The sequence below is a fragment of the Lepisosteus platostomus genome, chromosome 11 (assembly GCF_059453375.1).
Source record: "Lepisosteus platostomus isolate fLepPlt1 chromosome 11, fLepPlt1.hap1, whole genome shotgun sequence".
Classification (NCBI taxonomy): Eukaryota; Metazoa; Chordata; class Actinopteri; order Semionotiformes; family Lepisosteidae; genus Lepisosteus; species Lepisosteus platostomus.
Window position 1 is genome coordinate 29,818,342 of NC_142621.1, and position 16,992 is coordinate 29,835,333.

General features: G+C 39.9%; 1 protein-coding gene and 2 long non-coding RNA genes across 3 annotated transcripts in view; all 3 read left to right on the forward strand.

The window, feature by feature from the left end:
• The window catches only part of soat1 (sterol O-acyltransferase 1), a 40,245-nt gene extending 30,389 nt beyond the window's left edge, over nt 1-9,856 (forward strand). Inside the window, exons 12-16 of the mRNA XM_088599067.1 lie at nt 871-968; nt 3,094-3,192; nt 4,632-4,767; nt 5,390-5,535; nt 8,064-9,856. Coding sequence (XP_088455193.1) covers nt 871-968; nt 3,094-3,192; nt 4,632-4,767; nt 5,390-5,535; nt 8,064-8,141 — 557 coding nt within the window. The 3' untranslated portion in view covers nt 8,142-9,856. The remainder of the gene's footprint in view (nt 1-870; nt 969-3,093; nt 3,193-4,631; nt 4,768-5,389; nt 5,536-8,063) is intronic.
• The window catches only part of LOC148652366 (uncharacterized), a 125,007-nt gene that overhangs the window by 37,861 nt on the left and 70,154 nt on the right, over nt 1-16,992 (forward strand). The gene's annotated exons all lie outside the window — the stretch shown is intronic.
• LOC148652368 (uncharacterized) lies at nt 15,493-16,977 on the forward strand. Its single transcript, XR_015925304.1, has 3 exons — nt 15,493-16,707; nt 16,779-16,829; nt 16,898-16,977. It is a non-coding gene; the product is annotated as an uncharacterized LOC148652368 (long non-coding RNA).

A 16,992-nucleotide genomic window follows, 5' to 3' on the forward strand; every position in this document is an offset into this window, starting at 1 on the left:
AAGGCTGCCTGTTAGTCTGGTCTCCATAACTCCATCCTCCACTGTCAGCAGCTCAGAATGTGGGCTCATTTGTGTGGTCTTTTAACCCTGGTCTCTCGCGGTCAATCCCTCCCTGTTTTCCTGGTCTCTTAAGCTATGCACTCACCTGTAGAGACCTGGTATGCAGCATCTGTTGCCTGTCAGTGGCTAACCTCACACCGCTGCTAGGAGGGAGCTCATATTTTCCTAGAGGAACGCTTGTCTCAAGTATAGGGACCATAAGGACACACAGCTGCCTCCTCTCCATGGTTGATTAAGCTGACTGCCTGTCACAATACACATTACACTTGGGTATATATATAGTATGTATACTAAGAACCATTAAAGCGCATGAAATTATTATAGGACAAGACAGTATAAACCTATTAATTAATAACAATGTACTGACAAAATCTGAGAACATGTCCTGATAGACAGTGCGAGGACACCCCCACAATGCAAATAACGTTTCCTGTAAACCAAGCGCCATCTTGTTGTAAAAATCTAAAAGTCCCAGAATTTGTTGTTTGTAGATCTGGCATGGGAGTCAGCATGTGGCCCTCACAAGTATATAAATACAGCAGGTAGCTATGCCAAAATGTAAAGTTTACCGTTTCACGCTGGTTTTTACAACGGGCAAAAGAGCTGACCATGACTGCTAACCTAATATGTGCAAAAACGAGGAAGGAGTAGGAAGGCTGAGAGGAAAATAATGGCATTTAAAATGTTGTTGGGCAGCCTTTAATAATACCTAAGCATGCCCAGTGTCCCTCAGGGCTGTCCTCTGGAAAACACAACTGTGGAGCACACTGTATGTCACTGGGACTTCAACCCTGTTTCGTGTTTCTGCAGGAGTGCTGGTCCTCTTCTTGGCATTCTTCGCCTTCCTGCATTGCTGGCTGAATGCCTTCGCTGAGATGCTGCGCTTTGCTGACAGGATGTTTTACAAGGTCAGGAAAAAACTTGAACTTTTTCTCCCATCTTGTGTGTCCTCATGTCAAAATATATATCCCAAATAGGATTTGCTACTGTGGCACAAGATGTCTGTGCCTCAGGACATGCGTTTTGCAATTCAAACATCCATAGTAGCATGCCTATATTATTGACTGCGCCCTGGCCTGAAGAAACCTTGGATCTTCTGTATGTGCACAGTGTGCACTCAGATAGAAGGTTTGCATTGCACGTGTCCTGGAGACAGCCATACTCTTGAGGCAAATCAAATTATTGATCCCCCACCCAGTCAAAGAAGAGTGTGAGTTGAATCATTGATACTCTGTCCCTCAGTAGAGGATTGGAGCAGTGCGTCAGATTGATAAGTTCAAAGAGCTTTATTGGCATGACTGGTGAACTACAGTGTTGCCAAAGCAGATACTCTTAACAACTTTTACAGGCATTTACAATACAAATGTGTTATTGGGCGTTTACATACATCACATCAGACCTTATTGTGAGACGGGCTCAACGTCTGATCCTCCGGCTGTGACAGGAGATCGCTTACTGGACTGCGGCTTCGCTAAGTGTTTTCTCCCCTAATCCAGTAGCATTGGAAGCTGTTCTGATGCTGGCAGGTGTGGGAATTCTGAAATTAGATGTGCTATTGTAGGGAAGAATATTTGTCTTGCATTCAGTTCAAGACCTGGGGTGCTGTCTGCATGGCTGTACGTTTCTTATTGTGTTCATGTGGGTTTCCTCCCACAGTCCAAAGACTCTGGTAGGTTAATTGGCTTCTAAGAAATTTGGCCCTGGGTGTGTGTGTCTGTGTCAGTCTTTGTGTCCGTCTGTCCTGCAATGGACTAGACCCATCCAGGGTGTATCCTGCTTGGCACCCGTTGTTTGCCGGGATAGGCCCTGGCTCCCCCATGGCCCCAAAATGGAAGACATGGTTAGAAAATGGATGGATGGATGGATGATGTTAGTCTAATCCCAGAGTTCTTCCTGCATTGCAATAGAAAGTGCTTCTCTATCTCTGTTTTTCCCTGCTGGTAGTGGGAGCACTACCTGTCTTTTCTCGGTAGCCAAGTCTAGCTGTGTCACTAAGTTTCTATGACCAGGATTTAGGATTTCTTTCATGCTGATGATTAACCTCAAGAGCTTTTCCAAAAGCACCTCCCTCCCACACCCTATCTAACAAAGATGTTTCTGTGATGTTTGAAACTGGTTAGCTGTGTCTGTGTTTTCCATAGGACCTTATGAAGCTGGGAGGAGAGTCAGGGTGTAGTGTCTTTACTCATTGCTTAACCTCATCACACCCTATTGTCATTATAGAGTGCAATGCAGGGCTGTAATTATTCATTCTTCAGTCTTAGTAACTGACATGAAAACAAAATACTTTTTTATATGTAGTAGTTGTTGCAGAACATTTACATTTTCGGTACTTCTTTTAAGTTGCAAATTTGTGTGTCTACAAATGGATGGTTGTGAAATTTTGAGAACTTGTGCATATGTGTCTGAGGTGTGTACCAGCTGAATAGAACTTTCTAGAACACACCAGGTTATGCAAGACTCGAGATTCTTTAATTTGACTTTATGTAAAAACTTCCTGTATGTCCTGTAATAAAATTACAGTTTACGTACAATAAAAGTTACTTTAGATACTTAAACAGCAAGTACTGTGAGAGGTTCTTAATGCAGATGAATAGTGCAAAGTAATCATAATGCGTTTGTCACCAGCATCCACCAGGACTGTGTTTTATACTTCAGTCTCGCTGTACTTTCCTGCATGTGGCAGGTTCTGCGTATTATCACAGTTTTTCATTGACAATCGTGCATAACCTGTATTTCAACCATGTCAGGGGAGCAATTAAAATAGTATCATTTCTATTATTTATGTCATTTGTGTTAATTACTGAACAGTACAGTGTAGGGCAATGAAATGAGCCCTCCCGTGCCGTGAAATAAGAGCTGAAGCTGAAGCTTTCTTTAGAATCAAATGTGATACAAAATGTGAATAAGTGAAATTGCTGGCAATGTGGATTTAAACCAAAGTTCAAGTTGGGATATGAGCTTCTGAAAAAAATTGTTATCAATATGAGCTCTTTTTCAGTTTTCTATTTTATGCGTTTTTCCCCCTCTTAGGACTGGTGGAATTCAACATCCTTTGCTAACTACTATCGCACCTGGAATGTTGTGGTGCACGACTGGCTGTATTACTATGCCTATCGTGACTTCCTCTGGGTAAGAGCATGGGGCATTTGGGGGTTAAGGGAATTTGTGTGTTACTTTTTTCAGGAACTTACATATTTTATTTGGCTGCCTATTGTGAGTTTTCACCTCAGAGATCGTACTACTATTGCTATAACTTATGTATAGTGTTCTGTTGTTGATGTTTGTTTTACAATACCATACTTCCCTAAGTAAATAAATAGCAGTCAGTCTTTGTAGTTGTGACTTTTCACACTACATACTGTATATCACCATGGCGTTGAAAATCGTTTTGTAAGGTTGCCTTGTTCCATAGGTGGGGAAAAAATAAAAGAAGACCTTTCACTTGTCAATTAGTAAATTAAATTACTTTAATGCAAGTCAAACAAGCTCTGGCAAGAGTGATTAGCATCACCTGTATACTTGGCTTTAGGGATTCATTAGTTCAGACACTTAGCTGCTGAGATGTTAAGTGAAAACCAGCTGCCTTGATTCTGAGTTAGCGATGTCTTCCTGTGTTTAACAATGCATCTGAACCACAAATGGTAGCTTTAAATGAAAAACAAAAATCAAACATCAAAAACGCTGAACACTCATGTAGCTATTATTATAGTGTAGGAATGTATAAGGGGAGTGTTAAGGGTGAATGTAATTAAAGTGAGACATTAAATGTAATGTTTTCCTGTAATCTTCTCTATTCACATGCAGGTTTCGACTTCACACCTCTCCCCACTTCGCACTACCTGAGTGGCCTCTCTGCCTCTCCCCTGCTCCCGCCTCCTCCACTCTCCCAGCTTTCGTTCTCCTGTGCTATTTAATCTTTGCTGTCTGCCCTGTCTTTCTCACGCCCGAAGAAGGCTCCACAGCCAAAACGTTGTGTTTCCTTTCTTCTCTTTTCAGCATGGAATAAACCTATTACTTGTTCCTCTACATTAAATATAGTCTCTTAAACAGAATTTTTGAAAACATTCTTTTAAGTTAATTGAACAGTATATAGAAGAATACTGATAATGGACTGAGAAATGTTACCGTGATCACATTGTGTCTGTGTAATACAGAAGTGACAGTGGTCATCTGGGAGACTGAACAAGTCTGTTTATTTTTGGTAAATGTTGATTTATGTCAGTGACGTCACATTGTCATTTTCCCCCTATTCTGTATATTTGAATGAGGGTTATGACTGGCTCCAGTAATGCTGACATCTGGATCAGATGTTGCAGCGTCGCCACACATCATGGTTAGAAAGTGTAAATTCTGTTTACACGTAGTAAAACGAAGCACGTCTTGGGTAACGAGAAACTTCAAAATTGGGCCTGTTTATGAATTAGGAATTCCTACTTCTTGAGAAGGATTGGTGTTAGAAGCTAATGGCCGACAAGGTGCTGTCAGTGGGGTTTGAGTTGGAGAAGAGTGTGATTTTTGGAACAGGAAGGGTGGGGCCTGACGTGGACTGTCTCTCTCTCTGTCTTCAGATGCTGGGGAAGAGGTTCCGGGCGGCGGCCATGCTGTCAGTCTTCACGGTGTCCGCGGTGGTGCACGAGTACGCTCTGGCCATCTGCTTTGGGTTCTTCTACCCCGTCCTCTTCTGTCTCTTCATGTGCTTTGGGAGTAAGCTGTGCCCTTTTTCATGTATCCGGAAGGTTCTCTCCACCCTCTTGTTTAGCTTCCTTTTCATAGGCTGCTGTAGGAAGAGGCGTTTATAGTATCAAACACAAGCAATACCTAGTTAAAGAAGTCTACAGATTTCTTTTTGTTAGCCTGAATATTTGCTTATTATATATATATCATTCCAGGTGTCTGCTGTTGACTAGTGTCTTCATCTATATGCAGCCACATTGCTACTAACATCCCACAGAGCGAGCAAAGCCATTTATAGCGACTTTGTTCGCCAACCCCATGAGGTGTTCTTTACAAGTATACCTCACTTAGCAGCTTATCTTTTCCACAGCATGCTTCTTTAGCTAGTGATCTGCTAGTTTCAAATATTGCACTCCATTCCATTCCTGGCCTTTGGAAGTCCTACTGCATTTACTTGACTCACCTTTAATGACTTATTTCTCCCGGGTGCTGACAAGGACTCAAACAGGAGTGGATGTGTCGGAAAGACATGCAAATTAATGCAAAGGAAAGAAAGTACTTAAGTTTCTCACCCATGAGCGGTGTCATCGTTTGAACTGTATTATGGCCGCACCTGCCCTGGTTTCTAAACATGTCGCTTGTGTATTTTCAGTGTTGTTCAACTTCATCCTGCATGACCGGAGGAAGGGCCCCATCTGGAATGTCATCATGTGGACTTCTCTGTTCCTAGGCCAGGGGGTCCTGCTGTGTCTGTACTCCCAGGAGTGGTATGCCCAGCGCTACTGCCCGGTGCAGAATGTAAGAGCCTTCCCCTGCGTCCTTCCCGCATATCGACAAAAGCAGAATCACATCTCGTCTCAGGTGGCAGTGCAGCAGAGCCAAGTGCCATTGCTTTTGAGTTATGGATTGTGTAAGACAAGAATACGAAGCAACCAGTGAAGGCTTGGTCAGTTCCGAGAGTTTAGAAGGAGGTTATGGAAGCTAGCAAGAGCCAGTGTAGAGCTTCCAGCACAGCGATCCTCGGCGCTTCCAGAGAATTGTGTGTTTTGCAGCCAATCAGAAAACTGCTCCTTCAACAGTGATAGAGGAAAATTGTTGGGAAATTTTTAAAATGTCTAATTTTTGGAAAGTTTTCAGTTTCTTTAAAGCCATCTGTTATGGCTGTGCTCACCAACAAACATCTTTTCATCCATGAAGATGAAGTGTTTTCTTAAAATATTTTTCTAAAAACGTGTTTAAAAATGCGATCAAAACGTATATGCAGCAGAGAAGTAACTGAGTGTGCCTTCCTCAAAATCCAGCATTGTGGGAGAATCACCAGATATTTATCACTTTTACTTTTGCAGAACATAGAATTTCTTGTGCCCCGAATCATTGTGTCCTTCCTTAAATTTCAGTACTAAGTATAGAATCCTTCTATACTTAATAAAGGAAGGTCAATTGATTGGGCTATATTTAATGATGCGCAAAACAAAATTATTTATAAAGTGAGTGACAACTTCCCTAAAAATAAAGAAAATGGGACATATTGCCTGCTAATAATGCCTGCTAATGCTAATAAATTTCCATTTCTTTTGCACTGTTGGAAGTAACTTTAAAAGTGCTTCTGTAATTTTTGTATGCAGTATATTGCATTCAGTTCAAAGAGGCACTCAAGACTTCAACCAACTCCAACCCTGACAAAACAAATTCAGGAGATCTTTACGTTTTGTCATGTCTGGAATTTGAGTATTACTTTTCAATCTGAAATTCCTGCTGATATTTGTACATTTCAATTAAACAGTATGTATATAGCCATAGTTGAGAGAAATGTATAGCACTCTGACTGCTTGAGCTCAATATCAGGTTCCATAAGCGGCACCCTGTTTCATCAAAGCGCACAACGCAACTATAATCAATCTGGAGAAAATAAACATAGAAAACTTTAGAAAAGATACAAATAAAAATCAAAACATACTGTACAAATCCTGAACATACAGTTATCATTATCAGAGGTGCAGTCATCTGTGATATTGATTGTGTCAGTGCCAAAGACTTGTAGGACTTGCAAGTGGCATGACCCAGGTCACTGCCATAGAAGACTCAGATTTGACCTTATGCGTCATGGCAACTTGGGCCTTGTAACTTAAAACATCACCAGAATTGCTTTTTTTTTTTACAGAACAAATTCCTCCTTTAGAAGCTATCAGGTTGTTAAAAACAACTAAAAAAACAGGGACAATATATCGGAAAGTTATTTTATGATAAAGCATTTTAAATTTTGTCCAGCACATAACATCACTGTTGATAGGCAACACAAAAGCTGTTCCTGGCAAATTGAACATCATTCGAAAGGTTAACTATGGGTGAGGAAAAAGCAGTGTAAAAGTGCAAGGGAGAGGCACAATATAACAGCCAGCTCTCGATTAATAATAAAAAACCATGAGATGAACAGTGCTCTAGAAATAGTTTATTATTTTACAGCTAAAGCATGTAAAGCAGTATGTAAATAGTAAGCAATAAACAGTGGAATTATTGTTCATTATTTGAATAACAACAAAAACCTCCTAACAAAGTCTACTTCCAGCATAATTAACCCAATGTTATGGATAATAAGATGAACCGGAGCATAAAAGCTATAAAAAGTGTGATCACACCAGAAAACGTGATGTGTCTCTGAAGCCCTTTGCATTCAGTCACCTGTCTCCAGTTGAGTAATTCTGGTCACAGTTGACTAGTGACTTAGCCCAGGCTCAAACCCGCAACTTGTTGCTCGTAGAGCTCAGTCTGCAATTGCACGAGCATCTTCACCAGTTGATCCACTCAGGAGGGTCCCAAACGGTCTTGTCTAACAAATAGTTAGGTCCCAGCTGTCTGAAATATGGACACATCTAACAATCCCAGATCCCAAGAAACCAGTGATAAAATAATGTCCTGCTAAGTGTTTAAAGATAAAATAGAGAGCAGCTTCCTAGAAGCTTTAATGTTTGCCATTTTAACAGTTTTCCTATGCCTTGATTACATACTTTATTTTTGTGAATAAATTAAATGAGACTTTGAATTTGAGATGATTTCATGACTCAGGAAGGATTTGCACTTGAGTTTTAAGGACATTTTAGGATATCTTCTCATTCTGACGATTTGTGCCTGGAACACAGTCTGAAGATGCAACTCGGTATATTACATTTGCGTTTCACCAGTCCTCAACTTGTTAACCCTGAAACAGATTAAACAGTTTAGCAATCTGAGACTTGATTCCCTGTGCAGTTGGGGCAGTCACCTCTCACAGTGAAGCCCATCATTACAGATTCCTGACCTCTAACTTGCTTTTGCTATGCTGGTTTCAGCCCACCTTCTTGGAGCTCCTGAAGCCACGTTCCTGGACCTGCCACCAACAAGTGTCGTCAGCTGGCCGCACTGACTGAAGCATGCTGGGAAGTCCGGCCCTGCCTTTATCAACCAAATGAATGTGATGTTTCTCCTGTCCGTCCCCTCTGGCTTTTCTTTAGTTCTTTTTCCCAGTTCACCACATTGTGCCTGGTCTTCACCAAGCTGGGTTCCGACAACAGGCTCCTAGCCCTCTCCGAGCGACTGTCTCCCTTTATCTTCAGAAGCCTTTGGGAGCCCTTATTTGAGGTGTGACAGCTTTTGCACTGAAACTTAGTCCTGGAGAGCCATAGGTTCAACTGCTTTCAGACCTGAAAATTTCATCAGCGTTTTTCAGTTTAATTAATTACTTTCATTAACCTAAATTTGTCAGGTCGACAAAACTTCACGTTCCCTATTTAAAAAAAACGGCAGGGCTGTGGCTTTTCCAGACCAGTAATGACTTTCACTTTATTAAAAGAAACATTTGCATTTCAGTATTTTCTAAACGTCAGTGTAGGTCTACTGATTTCTCAGTCATAATATTACACTTGTGACATTCAGGAATACATTTTCTATATTTCATTTACACTGAGTTTAAAAAATTACCATTTTATTTATTTTTTTAAAACATGAACAAGAACATTACTTCTTTGTAGTGGAGTTGAGCATTATCATACTATTTGGATTTTTCCTCATGTGGCATTTTGAAGTTCAAAACTCAATCTGAAAATCGTTCATTGTTCCCGGACTGCAATGAACTACAGTATTTTGTGAGTTTCAGAAGTTAAGCTGGGTTTACTTTTTTTAATCGAAATAGATATATTTTTGCAAAGAAGTCTTCTATACTGGGAAGTGATAGCACACAGCACACACTATAACACACAGTACTATACTGATAGCACACAGTACTACTTGTCAAATGCAGAAAAATAGCATATGGACGTGAAGAGTTACTGTAAACCATACCAGGGACACAGACTTTTAACTACATTTCTGCTGGCTCTCAAATCCTCTACATCTAACCTCTTTCAGGAATGTGATGAAACCTGGTCTGGGTGACACAATGATGCCAAACCCCACTGTCTGTTTGGCTTTCTTTGCGTTAGACTATATTCAGGGACCTCTCTAACAAAAGGCTTATTCATGAGTTTGCTATTTCAAAAGTTAAGTGCACAAATTTAACATTGTTAACTTTAATGCCTATCGATTAGCCAGGTGTTTTGGCAATATCAGTCATCTATCTTGCTAATCAGTTTTTCTATGATCACCTGTACACATAGATACTGAGTTTGACTTTTGTTGATCAGCATTTTGACCTTTGAATTTCACTTCACTGGGCATACTTGTTTTGCATGCTCCCATTTTAACTTTCTGATCTCTTTTCAAATTTCTATGTCTCTAAATACTACTTGTCTAGGTGGCTCTTTCCCACAGATGCAGGCAGTAGTGGGATTAGACGTTGTTGTTCCTTTGTGCTTTTTCCACCTGCTACTGAAATTTGAGCTCCACAGCCCTGTCATGTTCTTGAGCGACTGTGCCTCCTAGCTTTGAAGTTCAAGTGAGATGCACAGAAATCTTCTTAAATATGCACCAAGTAATGCCTGAGGAGAATTTCTGCAACACACATCCAGAGATGTCAAACATCTTGTTCTGTGTATGAATTATAGCTAGGTCCCTGTCAAGTGTGTTTAAAATTTTATACACACTATCTGGCATTAAAGTGCATGCATTTCCCACGCTAAACATCTTTTTTTTAGTCTGCCTATTGCTAAGAGTTGTCAGGTGTTTGTTTTACATTCACTTTCTCTTTGTGTGTTAATCCAGCTTTCAGGCTCTTTACCCTTCAGTGTGTTGAATGTACATCCTAGTTCGCTCTGCTCTGACATGAAGTGTCCGGCAAATCTTATGAAGAACACTCAAGATATTTAATGCTTTGGTCATTTGTGCATTTGCTGCTGTGGATCATACATATAATTTAACGATCCCAGAATACTGTACAAATGGAAAATGTATACCTCAAATTAACAATGACAAGCTGCCATTGAGTGAAATGGGGGCTCATACTGTATACACTTCCTAATGGACCAGAGTTCTCAGGTTGAGCAATGATTCATGTTGACCGAGGGTCTGTAGTCATGTTCCAGGAAGTTTTCACATAGCAGGTGGAAAAAACAGATATCTGGAGCAGAAGAGGGTCAGGAAGATGCAAGGCTGGGTAAAGAGTATTATACTTTGTTCCAAAGTGATCTTTAGTCCTATAGAAACGTGCAATTCTATGTATTTGTCCTAGTTCACCGGCAGAGAAAATGCAACTGCAGCTGGCTGCAGACTACAAAACAAAACCTATTACTGACAGAAAATGTGTATATTAACTCATGTGTGACTACTGTGCCAAAATGATAGGGCTTGTTTTGTTTTTGTTTAGATGTTCCTGCTCATTTAGGGGATGGTTACTGTTAATTGTGTAATTTAGTTTACCCCCTGTTCCATCTAATGATGGAGGGAAGAGATTGTGAATATAATATACTTGAAAGGTACAGCTGAGTGGACCAAATCTGCAGTGCTGGTGGAAAGCAAAGGTATCGCGGAGGGTTTGAAACTTGTGAAGTATCAAAGGCTTCTTGAAAGGCACGCCGATTCTGTGTTAGCACCGGGTATGAATGTTCCTACAGTAGAGAGTCCACTGCACAAATGTGACCAAGGCGATGCTGAAGTTTCTGTTCTATGTCAGAGAAGTTCTGCAGTGCTTCTAAGTGTGCTCTGTGGATTATTCCTGCTGTGGAAAAAATAAAAATACAATCAAGCACCTTCTGCTAAAGATTGTAGACTCACTACACATTTACGAAGTATGAGGGAAACATTTACTGTTAAATATTTAAACCAGCGTTATTTATTAAGGTGAAAAGTAGAAAAAGTCAGAAATAATATGGAATAGTCTGGCCATTTGAGAAGGCAACTGAAGCAAATTTCAAAATAAAAAGCAAAATCTTCCCTTCCTCCTAGTTGACACTTTTAGGATCAAACCTTTTGAGATGCAGGAGTATTGACAGGCTTAACAAAATCCATAGCATTAGCTAGAATGTTGTGAAGTTTATAAAGAAAGGTTACCACCAGGGGACACTGTGGAGCAATCTATTATAGTAAATGATTAATCCTAATAGAGAATACTCCCTTGGCATGATTATTCCATGTTTATAAAGTACAGAGGAGTTTGTCTTAATTAATGTAACAGACTTTTTACTACAGAACCAGCATCAAAGTGAGTATTTGAATATTATAGTTCTGTTATTATTTAACTGCTGTGCTGAAAAGAAACAAAAAGTCTTCAATTTTAATGAAGAGTGTCAGCTAAACACCAGATCTCTGCAGATGTAATTACGTATGTAGCCTGGCAATAAACCTTTTTTTCCCATTTATGTTGTTGTGATTTTATTAAAACACTTCAAATCTAAGGAAGAAGGAATTCATTTTTAAGGAAAAATATATTTTCCCAATTAAATTTAAAAACTGAAAATGTTGTACTCACAAAACTACATGCACTGCAGGTTTTGTTCATTCAAATACTAAAAATATCCAGTGAGCTCTTGACTTAATACCTATGACATGTTAAATAGTTAGAAAACAGGGCTTTGAAAGTTTGCAATGTAAAAGTTTTTGTGCATACAACTATATTTTAAATGTTTTTTTTTCTCAAAATATTTTATGCAGCTAACTATTTAGAGCAGGGTTGTCTGAAATCACTTTGTGACTCTAAAGTTGTATCTTACAATTATGAAGGCAGTAATGGGGTTTACAGATCTTTATATTTAAATATGTAGAGGAAAATGAAACTGAAATCCAATTTCTACTGTAACATTATGAAGTGCATGGAAGTAAAATACAAATGGACTAACAGATCATTTGTATAAACTACTGAACAATGTCTCATTGTCTATGGTAAAGTGAGCTTTTGATTCTACTGCTGTACAATGTAAAGATTGTAATTGTGACTGTTACCATATTTTTTAATTGCAAGATATGTTCTTTTCAAACTTACATTCCATAATGAAGATGTGATTTTCAGTCTGTAAAAAAAAATAAAATAATTGCACTGTTTTCACATGTTTCCTTTATTTGTGCCTGTTGAAACCGTTTGGATAACAGAATCCTACCCGTGCACTTCAGCATGCTTAATACAGTACCTTTATGAATTGGAGTAAGTTATGTGATTCAAAGTACCTCCCTGGGATATGTCACTGTTTTCATCTTCCCTTTCAAAGGGTGGTTCTTTGCCAATTTACAATGCACTTTTTGAAATCTGGATCAGCTCAGAGAGTGTTGCTCACTGCTTAAATATTTCATGCCACAGCAATTGACACAGTTTCTTCCTGTTTGGAAATCTTCTTAGTCACCTACATTACCGATGACTCCTGGAATGCCAAACAGGCCTTAGAAATTGTCTTGCAAATCCTTGCCAGCATACTTCCATTCCATGTGGAGTGCAGTTGGAATTCCATTTTTTTTTCTGATTTTGGAAGTTACTTCCCTCTAATTTTTCATTGATGGGTTTTTTTTTCCAGTTTGCTGACTGCCTAGCCTAGTTCTTTGATAGCTACGTACCTGGGGCGTGTTCTAGATCAGTGGTTCTCAAAGTGTGGTCCGCGGGCTGACTTTATCATCTTTCTTAAAGCAAGTCTACGGTGTTCAAGGCAGAGGAAAGAATACTGTAGCGTCCGCTACGAAGGGGCTCCCCCTAGGAGCACTGTTAAGAACTGCAAGCTGTAAATAGTGCGAGGAGGGACTTGTGTGTTGGCTCTAGGTATCGGGGTTTCACCAGCTTTTCAGGGGCCTGTGTCTGTCAGTAATGGGGCAAGCACCAGTCTAGTCGTAAACTTGGCTGGCTTGAGGTTCTGCCGAAATTGCAACGTTTCCATTCATTCTCCTTGGCTGTACCCTTCTGTTGCCTTTGTGTTGTAATGAAGATTGAGTTATGGGTGACCACCTCGCCTCTTCATTCTCCCCATCAGCGCCTATTGCTTCAGTGTTTTAGTTTTATGCACTATGACTGAAATGATGTCACACATTGAAAACGAGACAGTCAGTTACGCAGTCTATTCGTTAGTGACGTACGGGTCGGTTTTTTTTTTTACCCGCAACCGCCCGACCCGATTTAAAATGATAAAAGTACTGACCCGAAGCCGGTCCGAACCCGCTCCATTAAAAATTACACCGAACAATATTCGAACATTCATTTGATCAACGTTTATTGAAACAGCATATCCAGATTCCATGTTTTAAACAGACTAACGTAGCCTAGTCTTGTGACTGTCATTTTTGTAAGGTGCTTCACAATCGATGTAGATAACGTAACCTGCGCTTCTTTCTTCTGTTGTGCTGACTAGCTCGCCAAACTTCTCCCACCTGGCTCTTTTGTCCCTCTTCTGTATTTCTATCTCACTGTTCTTGAGTCGTGTCCTGATATGCTCTAAAGAGGTTGCCATTATGTTTTAAAGAAGTGGCCATTATTTGTAATACACTGTCGTCTCTTTGCTTACGTTTTCTCATGCTTTGCCTTGTGAAAAACCCGATTGCGACTTAAATATGATGAAACGTCAGTTTTAAACCTTAAAATCACTTTTATTTAAGATACAAATTATCGGTTTTCTGCACCATGTACGATCGGAGTATGCCTTAATACTATTGACTTAATGAAATAGCTCTGAAGCATCTATTACCGTTCCCAACAACCTACTGAACACTTGTGAGCTCGGATTTTCGTCACTTGTTGGACTGAAAATAAAGAGAAATCGGCTGAACGTGAGACTGAAGTTGTCACGCTTGGATTTAGATCTCACTTCTCTGATTGTTCAACAAAAGCAGCTCCATTCTTCACATTAACCTTTTAAGTAATAAAAACATTTGCAAAACATGCAGCTTTGTTTGTAAAAATGTTAGTACTTTTCATCAAATTTAATTCAATATTCGTTATTTTTAGTACATTAACAGGTGATGATTTTTACCGGGTAAGAAGTGGATATAGGCATAGGTGGTCCACTGCATCTGTGACGTGGTGTAAGTGGTCCATGGACTATAGAACTTTGAGAACCACTGTTCTAGATTGGCTGGCTTTCCACAGTACATTGTGATTTTCGGAGTAAACAATACATAACCCTTAAGAACGGATGTTAAACTGAGGTCCTAATTACACTTTCATTAAAGATCCAATGGCACTGTTCAAAAGAGTAGAGGTGTTAATTCTGGTGTCGTGATTTAGTGGTACTTTAGGCTTTCAAAGTGTGGCCTACATAAAGTTCAATTAATTCAATTGGCAAAGCAAAAGTCCATTGCCTATTACATTTTACACAGCTGAATGTCTGTTGTCACACAAACTATAAAGTGGACATTATTTACTGCACTTTACTTTGAGGTATTCAGCGTCTTTTAATTTTGATCAGAAGTTATCTTCTTGTAACGTTTCCCCACCGTCATCAGTCTTTAAAATGTTCCAGTATAGTATTTTCCTGTCCCGGTCACTTTAAAATCTCAGGGCTGAGGATTCAGGGGTAGAAGGTTAATTGAAAATCGTATATAATATTGTAAAAGATACAGTAAATCTGGTTTAACAGGGGATAAGAGGTGTCCGTTATTGCCAAATGTCATTAAATCACAACTGACGTTTTTTCAGAACCAAAACACACTACAGTATAATATGAGAAAAATATATATGCCTCAAAAGAATAAATAAAGGTTTATTCCATGCTGAAAAGAAAGGAGACACAACGTTTCGGCTGTGGAGCCTTTTTCAGAAGGTGTGTCTCTTCTTTTCAGCATGGAATAAACCTTTATTAGTTCCTTTGCAGCCTACATATGCTGACGCAGCTACCTACTGTACTTTGAACGTCTATATATATACTTTATACGCTTTCGGTATATTTTGACTTTTTTAAAAATGAAATCAACATAGTTATTAATATACATGCTCTTTTCATGTGTCGTAACATACGAAACAAAACACCCATTGTATTCAGTTTATTTTACCCTTAGGTACGTTTGATATTATTCAATTTTAAAAAATATGTAGTATTTATATATACCTTAGTCTATTATTTGTCCATTTCCACAAAGTTTTTTTTTACATATTAATAGCATTTTAGTGTATTTTTAAAAATCGCTAAAGCATACGAAACACAACACGCATCGTGAACAATAGTAATTCGCTTACACCTATACCAGCTGCCAGTTTATTTGCTTGTTTTTAGTGACGCTATGAATTAGATAATTTGGCATTTCCACGCCACTGCGTGATATCCTGTCTAATTGTTTTCTCCAAATCGTGAGAATGTGAATACCATCCCACACATTAATTGGTTCGACGCGTCGTACCGCTTCAAGGCAATCAGCGATCTTTGTTTTAAATACGTCGCCTGTCAGGGTTTTCGTTGTCTGCAGCTTTTTGTGTGGTGTTTGTATTTTCAACCCCCGCCTTTAGGGACGGTAGAATGTGGTGTGTATTGTTTTACTGCGTCCTTTTTGGATTTGCAGATTCAATTCCTCTAGTGAATGAGAATGCAGTTACCGCTTCTGAACAGCAAGGCTTAATCCATAGGTCTGAATCTCATGTTGGCTTAGGATTGGAGGACCCTCTTGTAGCAAATACTGATTTGGTGCAGGGATCTGCTGAGGAAAAAGATGAGACTGTGGTGGGTTTGCATGGACAAGATAATCACCACCATGATGCCCCCTTTGAGAGTGGCTTTGGAACGGAGGACAGTCCCCTGCATGGCATCCTGATAGACTCCGCTCCTGACATGGTAGGAGCTGGAACAGATCCTGTGGCTGAAGATGCTGGTCTTGGGCTGTTTTCCAATGTTGCTGAAGGAGAACCTCCTGTTGAAAAGGCTCTTGTGAAGCAATTGGATGTGCCACTTTCTGATGGTGTTCCTGATTTTGACCAGCTCTTCCAGTTTAAAGAAAATTCAAGTTCTTCCTTGGAACAAGACCCTGAGAAGCCAACTAAACTTCCAGTGACAACTGCTCATCTGCCTGCTGTGTACTTGGGAGAAGACTCTCCCTCCAATGTAACAAAGGCACCCATGCCAGATTTCACTAAAAAGCAAACTACTACCACTCTTTTGCCAGAGTCGGATGTTGAATATGATGGAACTGTCCCTAAAGCTACAACTGAAGTAGCTGACCCCCACAGTGATCGCTGGGAACTGGAAGATCCAGAATCTGACCACCTGGAGCTGGATCTGATCTTGCCTGTACAAGATCATGGGCCTTCTGAGGAAGACGTTGCTGACTATTATGCATCTCCGTATGGGTATGCGGCCTTCCCTGCATCTGATTTGCCTGAAGCAGACCCCAGTGGTGATGCTGCAGAAGATCTTTCCTTTGATTCTGGAGTGGAAGACTTTGAGCTGGGATTTGATGATCCTGGTGTTGATCCGAGGCTTGGGCTTGGTAGTTTAGACTTCCTGTCTCCGACGCAGGCTCTTCCTTCTGAGGACCAAGAGCTCGCCCTGGATTTGGCAGACTTCAATGCTGTGGCCTTTCCACCTACACAAGTGCCTTTGCGGGACTTTGTAGCATCTGATCTGGGGGTGGATGACCTACACTCTGATCAGAGCTTCAGACCTGGAGGTATTTTAATGAGCTTAGTGGCTTAAAAGCCCTCTTCTGTACATAAATTAACCTTTTTTTTTTCTCCATAGGAGAACTAGATGATCCTCCAGCACATCTCTTTCCTGACTTTCCATAGAATTGTAAGTATCAGTTCCTTATTCTCTCCCTTTTGTCCCAATTGTTAGTAATGCTTTTTTTTTTCTTGCAGGAATGACCTTGCCTCCCTGGAGATCTTGTGTTGATAATGGCAGTCATGCTAGTCAAAATAAAGTCTTTCTTGCAAGTGAATTGTCTCTTTTTTTT